Source organism: Gallinula chloropus (assembly GCF_964237585.1).
Source record: "Gallinula chloropus genome assembly, chromosome: 1".
NCBI lineage: Eukaryota > Metazoa > Chordata > Aves > Gruiformes > Rallidae > Gallinula > Gallinula chloropus.
In genome coordinates, this window is record NC_140085.1 from 90,955,826 (window position 1) to 90,973,659 (window position 17,834).

Genomic DNA, 17,834 nt, shown 5'->3' on the forward strand with positions numbered 1-17,834 from the left:
GCTGTCTCTCCTTTCTTGCTCAGAGTAACTTGAGGTGCAGCGTTAACAGGAGTGGCCGGAAGACGCAAAGCCTACGGGTGGAACAACTTCTGATGCCCTGTAAGCAAAAAACGGAGCCCCAGACAGAATAAAGCCTTTCACGTCGGTACATGTTGTCTTCAGCATTTATTTTTTACTCTTTCCCCTGCAGCTTTGACAGCCACAGTGGCACGTTCGGCGTCCTCCTGCAGCGAGGAGCCAAACAGCCTTTAAAAAAGAAGTTTGTGTGATCACCTGCCAAAACCCTGCTTAATTTGGCCACATCTCCCTGTCTCTAGACTCTGTTGAGGTACCTTGAGCCTTCCCTCACCATTACTTCTTATTTTAAAGGTAGGACTCCCAAGCTTTGTCAGCTGGGCTTCAGAAGAGACACAGGGACCAAACCAACCCAGGCCACCCAGCTCCACGGCTGCTAACTCCTACCCAAGGAGTTCCAATCTGTTGCTCCTGTGGGTGCAGCGGTGACCCCCATTGTCTGCCCCTCTCCGTGTTAGAGGCTCCTGTCCTGCTGGCTCACTCCAGCCTACAGGCTTGTGAGGAAGGGGCAAAGCGAGCCCACTGGAACACAGCTGCCCCTGGTTGAAAGAGTGGGATCTTGTTTTGCTCTTGCCAGAAGGAAACGTAGTGTTTCAATGTAAGTCCCTGTGTCTCTAATGCCCTTAAAAATAAAAGGAGACGTGGAAGATTTGCTTACACAGCTGATGTTATCCGCAGTCCCAGGTTCCTGATGTGACAGTAGCTGATTCCCGGGTGGTCAGTGACCAGGGGGTACCCCAATACCTGTACCCCAGAGCAGCTCTGAAGCCTGCATGGCAGGTAAGCAGTATGTTCTCTTGAAAAGCATGGGTGTGCCAGCTAGTAAAAGTCAGACACCTGTGCTGGCCTTGCAAGGGAGTAACTTGGCTTACCTTTGAGTGCGCCCCAGAAGCATCCCCAGTGCTGTGAGGCAGGAACATAAGGGATAAAACCACGAGCTGGCTATATAAGCCGAGAACACACACACACACATGTAAAAGGATGGAGCCCTCCCCTGGGCCAGGATCTGCTTTTCCTTGTGGTAGGAAGCAGAATGCCTCTGAGCACAAATAAGGAATAAGGAGGCATCCTCCTTCTTTGATGTCCCCACTCCTGCAGGTCTAGGAAAATAAAGTGGGTCCTCTACTACCAGACTAGCGTGCCTGCAGTCTTCAAAGTTCAGTGCATCTTCTTACAGAGGTGGATTTATTTATTATTAAAAAAAAAAAAAGAGTCCAACAGAAGTCCCAACCTATGTTCTAGATGTGCAAACGTGTGGGAGCTGAAGGTTAGGAAGTGTGAAGGAATGAAAAGAGCCATTTGGTGAAGGGCAACGTGTTCTCACTGCACTTGCGGCCCAAACCCTCCATTTCTGCAAAGGCTGTGATCAGACCAGGGCCTGATCCTTACTTCAGCATATACTTTGCCCTGTTGCTCCTCCCTGTAAACCCTGGCCTGATAGAAATTCTCTCACACCATAGTTAGCTCTGGTAAAAGAGGTAAAATTTTATTCCAGCACCATCAGATTCAGAGCGTTAGAAGAAAAGCCCCCCTCCCCCCCACACCCCAAAAGACTATTCTGCCCCCCCATATCTGAAATGGCAGGTGGGATGAGTCTGTCCACATAAAAAGTCTGGCCAGAGGATGAAGTGTGGGTTGTACGGGGCTGCTCCCCAGCACCTGGCTGCTTCTTGGTCACACAGACACACCATCTTTTCACATCGGTCCGTCAGGTTATCTGCAAAAGGAAAGGTGAGCGGAAGATGAGAGACTCTGTGTCAGGCAACAGGCAAGAACCAGTTGGAAAAGGAATAACACCCTGATAAAGCATTTCTGAGGGAACAGAGGCTGCGGGAGTGGGAAGAGAGAAGAGCCAACCTGAGTTGTTGTGTGTGGAGCTGCCCTTCCCCTGTTCTTTGTCTGTCAACAGGCCTGACCTGTGACCAAAAGCATCATTTTTCACCATGAGGGTGACAGAGCCCTGGGACAGGCGACCCAGGGGGGCTGTGGAGTCTCCTTCTCTGGAGATATTCAAGACCCGTCTGGATGCCTGTGTAACCTGTCCTAGGGAACCTGCTTTGGCAGGGGGGTTGGACCCAATGATCTCTGGAGGTCCCTTCCAACCCCTGTGATTCTGTGAAAGTCACAGAGCGCACCCCGCTTCAGCCACTGAACTAACCCGGGGTTGGTTCAGTGGCTGAAGCTAAAAATGAAAATTATTTTAGCTTAGCCTGAGACAAAAATACTCCATCATTCCTCAGTCAGTCAACTTCCCTTGTAACTCCTCCCTCTGCAGATCAGGCTGATTTTAAAATTAAAAAATAATAATAGAATTTGGCTTTGAAATCAGGAGTCTCCCAGAGGGACCTTTGGAAACCTGAGGGGATAGAAGCACCCACTGGGCATCCTTCATTCACGCTCCACAAGCTGCTCTTACATATCTCTGATCACAGCAGAGGAGACAAGAGGCCCCACAGCAGGGTCACCTACCTGATTTTTATGAGCCAGCAGCTAACAAAGCTGATCAAAATCATACATATGGAACTATTTGTAATGCAATTATCCGACTACATGACTAGGTAAGGACAATAAGGTACATCAAAGCAACTAGCTCAGGTAGCTACATCAGTGGATAGGCACTGGAAGAGGTTGCCCAGGGTGGAGCTGACCCTCGGGGTGTTTAAGGAAAGGTTGGAGGGGTACTTAAGGACATGGTTTAGTAAGTAATCTAGGTGGTTGGGGGACAGTTGGACTAGATAATCTTGGAGGTCTTTTCCAACCTTAATGATTCTGTGATTGCAAATGACTGATTTGCAGTACTGGAGGTACAGCCTCACCAGTGCTGAGTACCGGGGAAGGATCGCTTCCCTACTCCTGCTGGCCACGCTGGTCTCTCTCCTCCAGACAGCTCTTGAGCCACTCCTCTCCAAGCCTGTAGTGTTGCACAGGGTTGTTGTGACCCAAGTGCAGGATGCAGCACTCGACCTCAGCCCATCCAGCCAGCCTGTCCAGGTCCCTCTGTAGAGCCTGTCTACCCTCTAGCAGATCAACACTCCCACTAAACTTGGTATCATCCACAAATTTACTGAGGACACACTTGGCTCCCTCGTCCATGTCATTGATAAAGACATTAAACAGAGCTGGCGCCAGGACTGAGCCCTGGGCAGCACCACTGGTGACAGGCCTCCAACTGGATTTAACTCTGTTTACCACAACCCTTTGTGCCTGACTGTCCAGCCAGTGTTTCACACAGTGAAGCACGTGCTCATCCAATCCATAAGCCACCAGCTTCTCTAGGAGAATGCTGTGGGAAACAGTGTCAAAGGCCTTACTGGGGTCCAAGTAGACAATGTCCACAGCCTTTCCCTCATCCACTAGGTGGGTCACCTGATCTTAGAAGGACATCAGGTTTGTTAAGCAGGACCTGCCCTTCCTGAAACCCCTGCTGACTGGGCATCTTCATGGCCCTCATCTGGACTGAGAAATTACTGATAGCATTAAAATGTATTCAGCTCTGTGTATTTGGATGCAAGCCTGTGAGAACTCTACTCCTGGCAAACGAAAGCTGTGTTCCAGGGGACGTATGCTTCCTGTTTCCTGATATTGCTCCTGTCTTTATGCACTGACAGAAGTAATCTACACACAATAGATTGTCACATATTTCGTGAACCATCTCTGCCTTTCTGAGTGTGCAGCCCACTGTGCCCGAGTATGGGGAGGCTCTGGGAAAGGCACCTGTGGTGAGGAAAGATTTCCAGGGTAAAATGAACTTCCCTGAAAAGAAATCTGTGTTTGTGCTTGGTGCCAGGCAGCAGGCATTTATCTCCTCTTGCACAGAAAGGGAAAACACTTCTGCTTCTAATTTTTTGGGACATCACTACCCTAGGCCCAGCAAACACGCCTGGAAATTTAATGCTTCCCCCCTTTTGTTTGAATGGGACCAGACATTGTACCTTCACACCTCAGTAGGACCTGCTGTGCCGTAGCCCTGGGGTAGGAAATTTGCCTTCAGAAAGCATTTCTGCTGTTCCTCCCCATGGGGGATGTCAAGGGAAGTAAAGCCTGCTGAGGGCTTGTGGAGAACAGTTGGTGGATGCTTCTCAGGCCTTACCTGGACACAAGGTAAGGATTTAATGGCAGTTATTTAACTAATATTTGTTAGCTAGGCTGGAGCAGCTGCAGCCCAGCATGCTGTTACAGGACACACTCTGCACAGTGAGGATTCTTCCTTCACAGCAAAAAGAAAATGGGATGTTCCCCCCCCCCCCTTATTAAAATACCTGTCGGAAAGTACCGGCCAGCAGTGGAAATGCAGGTAGGTGGGAGGCAGAGCCATTGTATGTGAAATCAGTTCATTCCTTAGCCCGAGCTCTGTATGTCACAGGTTTTCTGGCACTTGGAAGAGAGCAACTGCAGATGCGCTGTGCCATGTCCTGTATCTGCTGGCAGATTCTCAGCCTCTGGAGAAGCTGAAGGTTGCACCAGTTGAATATGGTCTTCTGACAAGATAGCAACTACCTTTTAATGTTCAGGCAAGTAGCTTTGCTGGGATGGGGACAAGTTTGATTCTCACACGTTTCTTTTCAAACTTTCAAAGTGTTCTACGGTGGATTTTACCATCAGGGACTTTTGGGAGACTTAGAAATAGAAGCGACAAATTCTGAGACTCCAGTCATCTGGCGTATGTCAAAACAAACTGGTGCCAGGCACTGACGGGCTGTGACTGTGCAAATCCAAGACCTTCCTGACTGGGTACCAGCTGTAGAGCTGAGCACAGCCTACGCTCCCCGTACGCCTTCGGCACTCGGGAGCATGTGACTCTGCAGGCTTCAGAATCCCTGCTGAAGCCTTGAAGCTTTGGGCTGCTGCCCCACACGTGCAGAGATGCAGGACGGCTCCCTGTCTGACCTTTCCTGCAGCCATGCACAATGAGGTGGCTCTTCTCTAGCAGCACCTGCCGGTAAGTAAAAGGGTGAACAGTCCCGCTGGAGGGATGGTGGCAGCTGCCATGGGAAGACCACCCCTGCAGACCCTTGTGCAGCCATGGGAAGGCGACAGTGAGGAGCAGGCAATGCAGACGGACAAAGAGCCTCCAGAGAGACACCTGCATCCCTGCTGTACTGAGACGGCTTGTGGGCTCCATGGACCCCACTCTCACTCTTCAGCCTGGGGAGGACTCAGGTTACCCGGTGGTGCCGGAGCTCCAGCCTTCCTCCCAGTTCCAGCTGGGGACTCTTGGAAAGCCTTGTGATCCAGGCAAGGGGCGGGAAGAGAGCTCAGAAGAGGACAGACATTGCCCGAAGCAGCTTTAAAGCCATCTCAGTATACACAGACCTACTTCTGGGGCCTACAACACATTTAGGTCAGCCTATGCCCCTGCAGAGGAGGGGAGAAGATGAACCCAAAGCAAGTGGGCATTTTCTTACCGCACCGCACGGCGTTCTGCTCACATGCCCACTGGTACCGCTGTGCCTTGGGGCTGCAGCCCTCCTTCTCTGCCTTGTCATAGCAGCAGTCGTGCCTGTGGCAGCACCTGGGAGAGAATAAAACACAAGAGTTTGGTCTCAGGCATCCTGTGTGTTTTGCTCAGGGGTGTCTGTACGTACTCCAGGAGTGCTCCATTCGCACACTGCTTATGACAGCAGTGTCTGCCCAGCCAGCCAATAAACCATTTGCTGATGAAACCAGCATCCTGGCATCTCTTTAAAAGCTCTCCCAGGAGCTCATTACTGCCATATTTTCTCCCATGACCATTGTGCTGCTTCCTCCTCCAAGCTTGTGCCCTCAGAAAGACAGGTGTGGTCAATACATGGTTACCCTGCTCACTGAAACAGAGCTGAAGAGTTACTATGAGGTGCATGACCGTGGCTCAACGGTTTGGGCTTAGACCCATCTCATAATTTGGAGTCAAGATAGTTTTTGGCTTCCTCAGCATCACCATCTCTCCAGTTCACTTGGACCTGCCATGTGCCCTTTGACCCATCCAGTTTCTGAGAGGTGGCTACAACCCCATTAGCCTTAGTGGTGGAAATCATATCAGTTAACTTCAGATCCCTCAATGCAAACGTCTCCATATAAGGCATTGAACCAAGCTGCCTTTATGCATGTCTGGGACACAGTTAATTTTGTCACACTACAGAGATCTAAAATAGGTGAAAAACTGCATTTGAAAGTGCAATTGCTTTTCATTGTCTATAGAGGGGGCTGAGGGCGACTAGTTCAGCTGATATCTGTCCTAACAGACTAGTTGATGAGATAATTCCCACTATCGATTATTTCAGAATTTATAGAAAACTTGACCCCACTTGAATTTTATTCTGCTTGTTTAGTGGCTCAAAATGCACCTAGAAAACATTCAGCACTCAGAGAGGTTCTCTGCCAAATAACAAAGGTTGTTTAGGCAAGGATGCTTAGGCCAGAGAGGAGTGAGCTCCTGCATGTCCAGAAGCTGTCTCTGCAGGATTGTTGGGACTCTACAGAGAAACCACTCTACTAATTGGAAAGCATCGAGGCAGGCTGATCTTAGGGGTAAATGAAGAGCAGACAGCTTTTAGAGAAGTTCTTGAGTCCTACTACACATGAATGTCTTCAAGACTTGGATGAGCTGGCCAAAATGGAGCATGGCTGCACTGGTTGCCCAAATCCAGATGAAACCTTGACCATTACCTTCAAGGCCTGAGGGCAGGTTACCTGAAAAATCAATGAATGTCCGTGACTCATTCCGGGAACCACTGTTACATCCCTCTGGAAAAGTGGGAAAACCCTGCAAGAAGGATAAAGGTCCCTTGTGTAGGAAGTGGGGTGTCTCTGGAGACCCGCTGGGAGCTGCCAGTACCTTACCCAGGAGCTCAGGAACATCATGAACTTTGTCACCCTCTGCTGCAGGAGGATTTTGCTCTTCTGGAAACTGTTTTGTGGGTGTGTTGGGCTGTGTGAGATGATAAAGCCCAGGGACAATGAAAACAACCAGGTTTCTGACCAAATGACTGGAACTAGATCGGGTGAATCGTGTTAAAGAGGCAACAGCATCAGGTCACTCAGGCCAAATTCAGCCTTCACGTAATGCCTGTGCTTACACACAGGCTGAATTTAGCCCAGTGGGCTCTCCCTACTGACTGAATTCCTGGTTTAGTAATTCAAGTAGCAATTTCATTCCACAGATGAGTCTGCAAACTACATGCTTTTATTTCCCCCCCTCCCCATCTTGCAGAGATGAAACCTGTGTGATGATTACGACCGGACTACTGACTGCGTTGTGAAACCTAGAAATGCAAGTCAGAGGTAGCAGACTAGTATCTCCCTCCATGCCAGCTCCTCAGAGGACTTCAGCATGGGAATAAGCCCTGTGGGATATACATATGTGGAGTTTACATATGTAGAAGTTTTCCCATGAGGAGTCACAGCAAGTGCTGTAATTGAGAAGACCTTAGTCAGCTCATGGAACCTGTTCTGTTGGAGGTGACAGCAATAACAGGCTGTGGGTCAGATCTTCCTTGGTCCAGTAACACCTCAAAGAGGTTAGAAGTGAAAGGCCAAAGGAGGGAGGAATCCACAGACCTGTGGAAAGTGTGAAAGTCTCAGCTCTCTCCAATCTATGGTATGACTATGACACTGAGCAACAACAGTGGCACGTGTCACCTGGAGGAAGTCCTGTAGCCCAGGCCACCCTGGCTAACATAACTGAAGCTGAAGAACAGCCTCATCCATCCTCAAGGAGGTAGATGGCAGAGTGAGCACACCATGGGTGTCTCCTGTATAGGACACAGAGCACAAGAGGCCACGGTGGAGAGCCGGGAATCAGGCTGAGCTGAGTCAGAGTGCCAGCTGTAGAGAGCACAGGGTTTGTGAGGTCTGAAGAGTGAATCAGGAGTCAAATTGGTAATGTTGGTGTCAGTGACAGAGGACTGTGGGGAGGAGGAACACCACAAAGGTAGATGGGCAAAGGGAGGAGTTAGGAACTGTGGCAGTGAAATAGATCTTTGTGGAGAGCTGGATGAACTGAGAAAGAGGTAGGAGAATAGTGAGAGAGTATCTTGGAAGGGGCAAAAGTTAGCCTGTGAATTAGGCAAGAACAAACAAAAGCACAAGAGGGGTACGTTAGCTGGCTGTGGGAACTTGCTGCTCCTTAACTGGCTTGGCAACATCCGGGGGGATTGTGTAAATTCTGCAGGACCACAGGATTTGAGGCACAATTCTGCTTCCACTCACACCATCTCCTCCTGATGATACCCATTGTTGCAGCAGGGTGACATGTAGCTTCCACCAACACAGAGTAAGAAGACTTTGGCTCTTATTTTGCAATCAGCTCTTTCAGATGCTCTAAAAGAAGTGCCAGGGAATGAAGAGTGAGGAAACACATCCTTACCCTTTGCCACCTTCAGTGGTCACATCCTGTCTGGAAACTCTGCTTCCTGCACTTTGGGTCAGAGCATGGTGTTAGGCTTGTAAGAACCTGCTAACACCAGCTTAGACCAACACAGAGTCAGACAGCACTGTAGTCAACAGGTGTGGAAAACAAATACAACCATGTCATCCAGGTAGTAAGTTACCTATTCCTCACATCTGGGCTGCCAGATAGTCCTGATGGCGACAGACAGCTCTGGCTGGCCCCAGGGATCATCTGGCCAGACCCCCACTGATGAGCAAATGCCATTAAGGCAAGAATTTGTCACATTGAGTTTGTCACCCTAACAGCACAGCCACCACCCTGTGTCCTTTTGTTTTGCTTTAGCTCAGCAACTGAGGGGGAATCTTACTCTGCCAGGATTTAGGTGAGCCTTTTGTAGGCCACCCTGCCTTTCATGGCATCCTGTGTTTTCAGGGAGAAACTGAGGACCTTCAGGTTCCTGCTTTACAAAAATGGGTGCCACAGCAATCTGGGGGGGGGAAGGAGAAACAAGTATATTTAACTTTATGTGGAAGAGATGCTGTTATGTCTTGGGAGTGATGGGACTGTGAGAGTGGAAGAGAAGGGACAAGGTAATTGCTGACAATACCACATCAAAGTCAGTGTGTGAAATAAACCTTATAAAAGGATTACCCACTCCACTCCACAGCTCTATTTTTTCCTTTTCCCACAAAAGAGAGGTGCTTAGAAGCACTCTAGCCCTGTCTAGACAGATTGGTTGGATTACTCACGAGAAAATTACTCCTTTTGTAGGGGTCTCAGTGACAAACCTAGAAGTGGGGGGGCAGGGGGAGGTGTGTGAGTCATTTCAGACAGTGTTTGTCCCTGTCGTTTTGCTGCTCCACTTCTTTCTGGTTTTAGAATGGCAAATGTGGAAACTAATGTGATCTCTGTGACGGGCACGGGGCACTCGACCCCGCTGAATTTTGCAGTCATTCTCCATAAACAGCTATCAGAAGATTCCTCTAGTTAACACAAAATGGAAAATCATAGGGTTGAATCTAGCAGGGGCTTTACCAATCCCCCCACCCCCAGAGAAGAAACTACCTAAATGCTGCTTTTATTTGTGTGGGGTTCATTTTGTTGGGGTGGGGTTTTTCCCAGCCAAGCATTGCAGCTAAGAAGTAATAAACTCGAGCTTCCTTTTTACAAACTATCTGGTATTTTGAGGCATTTCCAGTTGCACAGTCTCATTTTCTGTTGTTGGGATAAAATCCACATCCCATGGGGCTTGTTCAGCCTGGGGAAGAGAAGGCTGCGGGGGGACCTCACTGCAGCCTTCCAGTACCTGAAGGGAGCAGAGAAACAGGAGGGGATTCAACTTTTTAAAATGGTAGGCACTTGCAGGACAAGGGGGAATGGATTAAAACTAAAGGAAGGAAGGTTTAGATTAGATATTAGGGGGAAGTTTTTTTACAGAGAGAGTGGTGAGGTGCTGGAACAGGCTGCCCAGAGAGGTGGTGGATGCCCCATCCCTGGAGGTGTTCAGGGCCAGGCTGGATGGGTCCCTGGGCAACCTTGTATAGATCCAGGCTGGAGGTTGGTGGCCCTGCCTGTGGCAGGGGAGTTGGAGCTCTATGATTCTTGGGGTCCCTTCCAACCCAGACCATTCTAGGATTCTATGATTCTATGAAAGCAAACAGCAGCAGGAACACCAGCTGACAGGCACACAGCCATATTGTACTCTCTGTTTTTCGTGAGTGCTCACCTCATGCATCTCCCAGAGTCACCTAAACACAGGGGTCACCCACATTTTCCAGCCTGTGGAAAACAGCTTTGAGGTGATCCCTTTGGTAAAAGAAGTGTTCCAAACCAGTGAAGTCACGTTTTCCTCTCAAGACCTGATTCTGAGAGCTGGTAAAGGGCAGACCAAAACAATGAACATGTTTACAGACACGGCTGTAGGTGGTGACAAGCAGGTCAGGAGATACCACTGAGAATTTTAACAGGAATCTCAGAGACCTGAAAGCTGTGACTCTTTGTAGGTGGTTATTGGTTATTTGTAAGTCCTGTACTGACCCCTTCACAGGTGGAATGTTTCCTAGGTACAAACCAGGGACACAAAGAGAAAGGCTTTGAGAATGAAACGTCCCACACCATTAATGAAGACTTCTGCACCAGTTTTAGGGGACACTTGCTCTTTCATGCCCATGGAGGAGTTGGCCTTTAACCTTGGCATCTTTTCTTCCCTATTACCCTTCTTTTGCTCGGCTGATTCAGCCAGAGTTTGGTTTTGTAGCAATGCAAAGCATCTTGGGTGTCTCTGTTTCCTTCCCAGTGAGCTGCACCCTGCCTTCACTCCCACTAAAAGCCTGCTTATTGGTAGTGCCTGGCCTGTTGACTGTAGATAAACAGGCTTGTGTGCTCTGTCTTTGAGGTTTAAAACCAGAGAAGACTGCAAATAAAAGGCTCAGCACACAAGAGTCCCTCACGCCCAAGATCTGCATGTATGCTAATTGCAAAGTAGAAGAAAGAAACCTTTGATTGCAAACCCTCACAGGCTAATTGCTTTTGGCCTGGGGAATAACAATCCCAGCGTCTTCCCCACTAACAAAGAAAAAGGGGAAATAACACCATGCTCTCTCCTATTGTTTTTCTTCCTTGATCCAGAGTGAACTAATAGGCAACAAAGACAACAGGTTTAATTACTCCTTGCAATGATCTGGATTTTCTCCAGAGCATAAATAGTGATATTCCCATTGCTACCATGTTCAGGACCTGGGTGAAACAGCTCTCCAAATACCTTGGTCACTCCCCTTTTTTCCTGGCAGGTCTCGCTCTCTATGAACAAACAGGCAGCTGTTTCATGAAACCATGCCCAGGTCCCTCCTTTGCCCTCCACCACACGTAGTACTAGGTCCCAAGAGCTCTACTTCCATCATGAAGGTGGTTAAACCCTCACTCAAACCCCAAGTGACAGACGGCTCCTCACTTCAGAGTTCCCCCAGTGCTGGTCATAAATACCAAGTTCCCCCTCCGCGAGGCAGTAATGAGTCCATGGAGTCACAAGAGTATGAACAGGGAAAGAGTGGGGAGATCTGCACCACTTCTGGACACATAATTGAAGTTCTTCTTACCAGTCCGTTTTATCTTTAGGCCAGCCTTGTCCTCCAAGTCCACAGTAGCATCCATAGCCAATATATGCCAAGGGAGACCGTCCAGTGCCACAGGATATAGCTCCTGCCAATTCGACGATTCCTCGGGTGTGCAGTGAGTGGGATTTGCCCAGAGCACCTTTCCAAACTGCAAAGACAGGACACAGGCTTCACACAGGGATTAAACACTCCTGGCACTGATTTTCTTAAAGTCCTTAAGGGGAGGATTTTTTTGTTTTCATTTTGACTGGTCCCTTAGGTGCAGCCTGAGTGATCTAATTAACCATGACATTTACTCTGCAGAGGGGGCTTCAAAGGCACCTTACCTGTGGGCTGGGCTACCCAGGAACCCCCCAGCCTGAGTATTTCTGTGGAGGGAGCTCAGTTCAAGCGAAGCTTACCAGCTCTGGCGTGCCAGTATGTCACTGCAGCTGTGTTGTACCTGGGAGCAGCGTGCCTGGTTTTGCACATCACACTGTTAAGCTTAGCAGAGCCTGTGCCGGCACCATGCAGAGCCAGCTGGGCTTCACTACACCCCAGAGCTCCCAAACCTGGGAAAGCTTACGGGCAACGCCGTGGCCCCAAGTAGGATGGAAAAGCACCTGAGGACAAGCACACAACCAGACCTAACTGGGACCCTACAGAAAAAAACGAAGTTTCTAAGTTGCTCAGGATGTCTTAACCTTATCCAAGTTTCCCCTCACTGGTTGGGACATTTGAACCTATTCTCTAGAGGGCAACAAGCTGACAGCCCTATTAATTTAGGGACTATTAATTTGCATACAGGGGTAGCTACAAGTCCCCAAGCCCTCAAGGTACACTTTGTGGTCAAGGATAAAGTGCCTACATTAGCCAAGATGTAGGTGTATCGGCTTTCTCTTGAGAGTTGGGAAGCACTGGCAACCCTTAATCCACTTCCATCATCACGTTCCATTTAAGTCATAGCATCAGGTCGGCTGCATGAGTTTGGAAAGATAGACAAAGGAGCTCTGTGCCAGCTGAAGTGTGCAGAGGGCCACCCAAACTACTCCGGAGCGGTTTGAGTTACAAGTCTTTCAAACAGTGTTGTGATTTCCCAGCTTAATGTGCAACCCTGTTAGCAGCCACAGCCTCTACCTTGCAGTTCCTGCTACAGGAGCCAGGAGCACCCTGCCCGCAGTACTCAAACCACGGAGGTGCTCAGCTGCGACCTCTGATGCTCATCACGCTAACGATACCCACAGATGGGGGTGGTATTTATTGCCTGGGTGAAGGGCCGGGGGTGCTTTGCAAAGCTACCCACTGGTAGCATCAAACCTCTCGGACTCACCGAGACCCATCCGCTTGTCCCACCTGTGCGCAGCCGCTCTGAAAAGCACAGCCTGCCTACACAGGGGCACGTAGTGGAGGGAGAGAATCACAGAATCATAGGGGTTGGGAGGGACCTCCAGAGATCACTGGGACCAACCCCCCTGCCAAAGCAGCTCCCTAGGACAGGTCACACAGGGAGGCATCCAGACGGGTCTTGAATATCTCCAGAGATGGAGACTCCACACCCCCCTGGGCAGCCTGTCCCAGGGCTCTGGCACCCTCACTGTGGAAAAGTTCTTCATCATGTTGGTATAGAACTTCCTGTGCTTCAACTTGCAGCCATTGCCCCTTGTCCTGTCCCCACAGACCACTGAAAAAGGGCTGGGCATTTCCCCCTGCATCCCATAGGATGGGAGAGGTGGTGCCTGGGAGCTGGGATCCCACCACCAAGGTGGCTTTGACACCTGCCCCTGGCTCTTGCAGCACACTTGACCTCTTCAAACTGCCGTACAAACATGGACTAACTAATCCCCTAAACCACTCGGGGACTCAATACTATTATTAAAACAGTTGCTTTCCTTTTAAAACCTTGCCTCTAATCCCTTTGCTTGGGCCTCTCCACACACCTCCTGGGCTGGCTCGCCCTCCCAGCCTGATCCAAACCCCGGTGAGGGCAAAGAGGGTCTCTTGCCGTGGAGGACGAGGCAGAGGTTTGCTCCCTCTCCACAGCCTGAGCCTCCAGCAGGAACAAGCTATCCCCTCCACCGATCTCCCCGCAGGCAATGGGTGCCTCCAGCAGTCCCAGCTCAGGGTTTTGCACAGACTCCTTATGCTTTCCGGGGCATTCCTTGAGGATTAAATGCACATTCCTGAAAAAGTAACCGTGCTGCTCCCCTAAACACTGCTCCAAGTGTTCGGTTTTCCTGCTAAAAACGCATCAGACGGGCTGTTAACTCGAGACTGAAGAGGTGACCTATTTCCCTTGTCTAAACAGCAGGGGCTCTGGGGTTGAAAGCAGGCTCAGCTCCTGGGCACCACAGGGGAAATGACAAGCAGTGACCTGAATCTGGATTTTAGGTTAAAAACCATGGTTTTTCAACCTGTGGCAGTTTGCAGACTCCAAAAACGTTCAAATAGATACAAAAACTTCTTTGTAGGCATTCAGGCTTCCTGATGAGCAGCTTGCATTTTTTTTTTAGCTGGCTTTTGCTGACCTCTTAAGTCTGGTCTGCTGGACTTGGTCTGTTGAATGCTGGCCACAAACAGATGAAGCTGGTGCAAGGTAACTCCACCTCGCTCCGAAGAAGAAAGGCCATTCTTCTTCTGGGGATATCTTTGAGGATCAAGGAACTGTAATTACAGTGCAGAGCTGCTCATGAAAGCAGAGAGAAAGCTCCAAAGGGAATTGAGTCCAAAAGATGGTGCTCCGGGGCTGCACCCTCTGTGAGAGCCTGAAATACCACCGGCATCCAGGCAGCCTCTGATGTTCCCCTTTTGTTCTTTGAAAGCTGGGCAGGTTTTGAGCTGAACGCAGGTTGCTGCAGCTGAGAGGTCAGCCCCAGCAACGTATGTGTCAGTGTTCAGCTATACTGCTTGCTAATAACTTGACCAAGAACTGAAATGACTCTTTCTGTGCTGGGCAGCCAAGCCAGCGCAGCCGGGAAAGCCTGGGAAGAGTCTGCAGAGCAGCAGCCTGAATTTAGCCACATGCCCCGTTAGGAGCACGTCCAGTCATTAGTCACACCACTAACACTAACGGCAGGGTAGCTGAGAAAATACCTGCAGGGAGGTGAGAGGAGCTGGATCTGACAACTTACCATTTCCTGCTTCAACAGGCAGCCTGGGCTGTAGATTACAGCAAGGTTGGTTTTTTTTGGGGGGGAGAGGGGGGGAGCAGGGCAAGGTTGTTGTTTTAAACCTACTGCAAGTATAACCTCAGACCTGCCAGTTTAGTGTCTGACTGTCTCTGTGGGCTTTATGTTAGCAGATATTTATGGCTTTTTAAGAAATATTTTAAATTCAGATGAGTTGAAAACCGCTTCCTCCACAGTCACTGATAAAGGAAGAGGGTATTTCCATGAAGGAACTCAGATGCCAACGATTTCGTAGCAGAAAACCATCTGAAAAGCAAATGTCCCATATTTATAGAGCCCCAGCTATGTAAACAACAAGGGAAGAGAGGTGGGCAGGCAGCTCACATACACAGCCCCACGCTATAATGCTGAAAAAATGCAAGCAGCAGGTTTTTTGTGTGTTTTTCCCCCTCACTTGGCCAAAAGACACCGAGGTGCCTGCTGTGAAGCAGGCAAAGCTGACGACTGTTCCAGGACTGGGGGCGGGGAGGGGTGGTTGAGGGGGGGAAGGCATGGGAGAGGGACCCAGAGGTGGTACTCACCTGCCTGAAGCAGCACCAGCAGCATCAGCATCATCAGCAGGCGGGAGCCCATGGGCAGATCCCTCCCGCACTCCTGTACACCGGGATTTGGCTGCTGGGACTCCCGGCAGCACCTCCTCTCGCTGCCAAGTGAGCTGAGGTGTGGGTGTGCTTAACGATCCTCCCAGGCCGACGCTCCAGGTTTTATATCCACGTGGCTCAGCGCCCGTCCCAAATGTAAACACCCTCTTCTGCGATGTCCCTCAGCCCCAGCCCCGGTCCAGTTGGTCCCCGCAGCCGGCTCCTTGCTGGGCAAGGGTTGGCTCTGTTTGCCCAGCATGGCCTTTGGGAGGGAGGGAGGGGCCGCTGGAAGGGCATTAGGCTGGCAGTCCCAGGGGCAGCCCCAGACACCCAGGCACTAAGCCGGGCTCCTTCTTTAAGCTGTTTGCTTACAGACCCTGGTTAACCTCTGAGTAGCTGCGGAAAAGGGAAGCCAGCAACCGGGCTTCCTGCGGCTTGGGCTCGCCGCTGCGGCGTCCCCCTGGCACAGGGTTTCTCTTTTTATAGATCACTCTTTCCAGGGTGTGTGGGGTTGTTTTTTTTTTTAAAAAAATTATTTTAAGACTGATTATTTTTCATGTTTAAAACAGAAGAGATGAAACTATAAACATTCAACAGAAAGAATACTGTTAGGTGCACGCGCCTAATTATACACTGACCGACAGAGCTAATTCTGCTCCAGTCCTGAGGGAGAAACACCTCTCGGCCTGGGGCTGCACCTGACTGAGACCAACTGGTTTTCTGAAGACTGGTCAGATTCTTCCCCTGCTGCAGCGTGGGGTCCTACCCATGGGAGACAGTCCTCCACAAACTTCTCTACCAACATGAGTCCTTTCTCACGGGGCTTCAGCTCTTCACCAGCTGCCCCAGCGTGGGTCACTTCTGTGGAGTGCAGTCATAAATCACAGAATGTCTCTCAGGCCCAGACTACTCCAGCCTGGCTCCCCATGGAGCCACAAGCCTCCCACTCCCCACCCCCACTCACAAACCTGCTCCGACATAGGTCTCTCTCTCCACAGGCTGTAGGTCCTGACAGGAGCTTGCTCCAACACGGGCCACAGCATCTTCCATATGTATTCACCTGCTCCAGCATGGGGTCTCTCCACAGGCTGCAGGTGGGGTCTCAGCTCCCCATCATCTTCCATGGGCTGCAGGGGGACACCCATTCCAACATGGGTTTCTCCATGAGCTGCAGCAGAATCTCTCCTTCAGCACGTGGGGCGCCTCCTCCCCTCTCTTCACTGGCCTTGATGCCTGCAGAGTTTCGTACATCTTCTCACTCCCTTCTCTGGTGGCCAAAGCGGCTGCTCGCAGTTTCTTTCTCCTAAATGTGATTCACAGAGGCGCTGTGACCGTAGCTCATTGGCTCGACCCTGGTCAGCAGCAGGTCTGGCCTTGAGGCCAGCTGGTATTGGCTCTGTCAGACCTGGGGGAAGCTTCTAGCAGCTTCTTGCAGAAGACACCCCTGCAGTTCCCCCCTCCTCCACCAAAAACCTTGCCACGCAAACCCACAACAGGGTCTCAGCCACAGCAACAGACCAGATGATAGGGGCAATCCATCAGGGCCAGCCAAACTCTGCTGACACTAGTCAGCTGGATCAGCAAGGTGGCCTCCTGGTCACACGGCCTCCCGCTGTGTGGGGCAACAGGCCTCATGAGCGACAGGGTGGCCAAAGGCAGTTTTGCCTTTGGGGTTGAAACAGCTTCACCCAGCCTCCCAGGGCTTTAAAACTCCTGCCGTGCTTGGTGCAGCAGCCATCTGCCTTGTCAGGGTCTAAGCATCTGCCCCATCCCCAGTGTGGGCATGATGGGCAGGGCTGGCTGCTCTGCTGGGAGAGGGAGAGGAGGAGATGAAGGCTGCTTTCCCCTTTCCCTGCAAAGTCCTGGCCCTTCTCAGCAGCACCCCTTGCTTAAGTTTCTCATGGTAAAGCTGTGTCTCCGTTCTTAATGGCGTGGCTTTAAATATTTGCTCGCTAAATATTGGTGCTCCAATCAAAGGTCAGGAGCAAGTCATTTATGGGGCTGCTTTCTGCTGGGACCAGCCCCGCCGCAGGAGCTGGCGCTCTTTGCCGAGCAAGTCTGTGAGACAGAGTATATACTGGGCACCTTCGACACGGGGCAGATGAGATGGCAGAACCAGGTAAATGTCATGCCAACCGTGAGCCCAAAATCCCGTGTCTGCCACCGCCCCCTTGATGGGCCGTGTGCTGGCAGCAGGTGAGGGAGGAGGGTGAGGCAAGCACACTACTGCCATGTGCTCCTGCCGGCTGTTCTATGCCCCAGCTCCTCTTGCAACGTCACAGCGGCCCAGGAGGAGCTGTGCAGCTTAGACCTCCTCCCTCGGAAACTCCCTTCAGTTTACTCAACTAATAATGCCCAATCCTAAGCATGTGAGCTGCTGCTGGCTAATATTCAACCTGAAGAATGTCAGAGTATCAGTTTGCGGAAGGAGGATGCTAGAGGATGGGTGTATTTGAAGGGTCTGTGAATGCAGGTCCTCAGAATGGGAAGCACAAAGGAACTGGCAGGTTTGGAACATAGCATGGGGCCTGGC

General features: G+C 50.5%; 1 protein-coding gene across 1 annotated transcript; it reads right to left on the bottom strand.

Annotated features, from left to right (window-relative positions):
- Positions 1–1,628: 1,628 nt before the first annotated feature.
- On the bottom strand, positions 1,629–15,293 carry LOC311205101 (phospholipase A2-like; the record flags this gene model as incomplete). Its single annotated transcript, XM_084279393.1, has 4 exons — positions 1,629–1,792; positions 5,481–5,587; positions 11,539–11,704; positions 15,242–15,293. The coding sequence occupies 4 exons, from the start codon at positions 15,291–15,293 to the stop codon at positions 1,629–1,631; spliced, it is 489 nt and encodes a 162-aa protein (XP_084135519.1).
- Between the last annotated feature and the right edge of the window lie 2,541 nt (positions 15,294–17,834).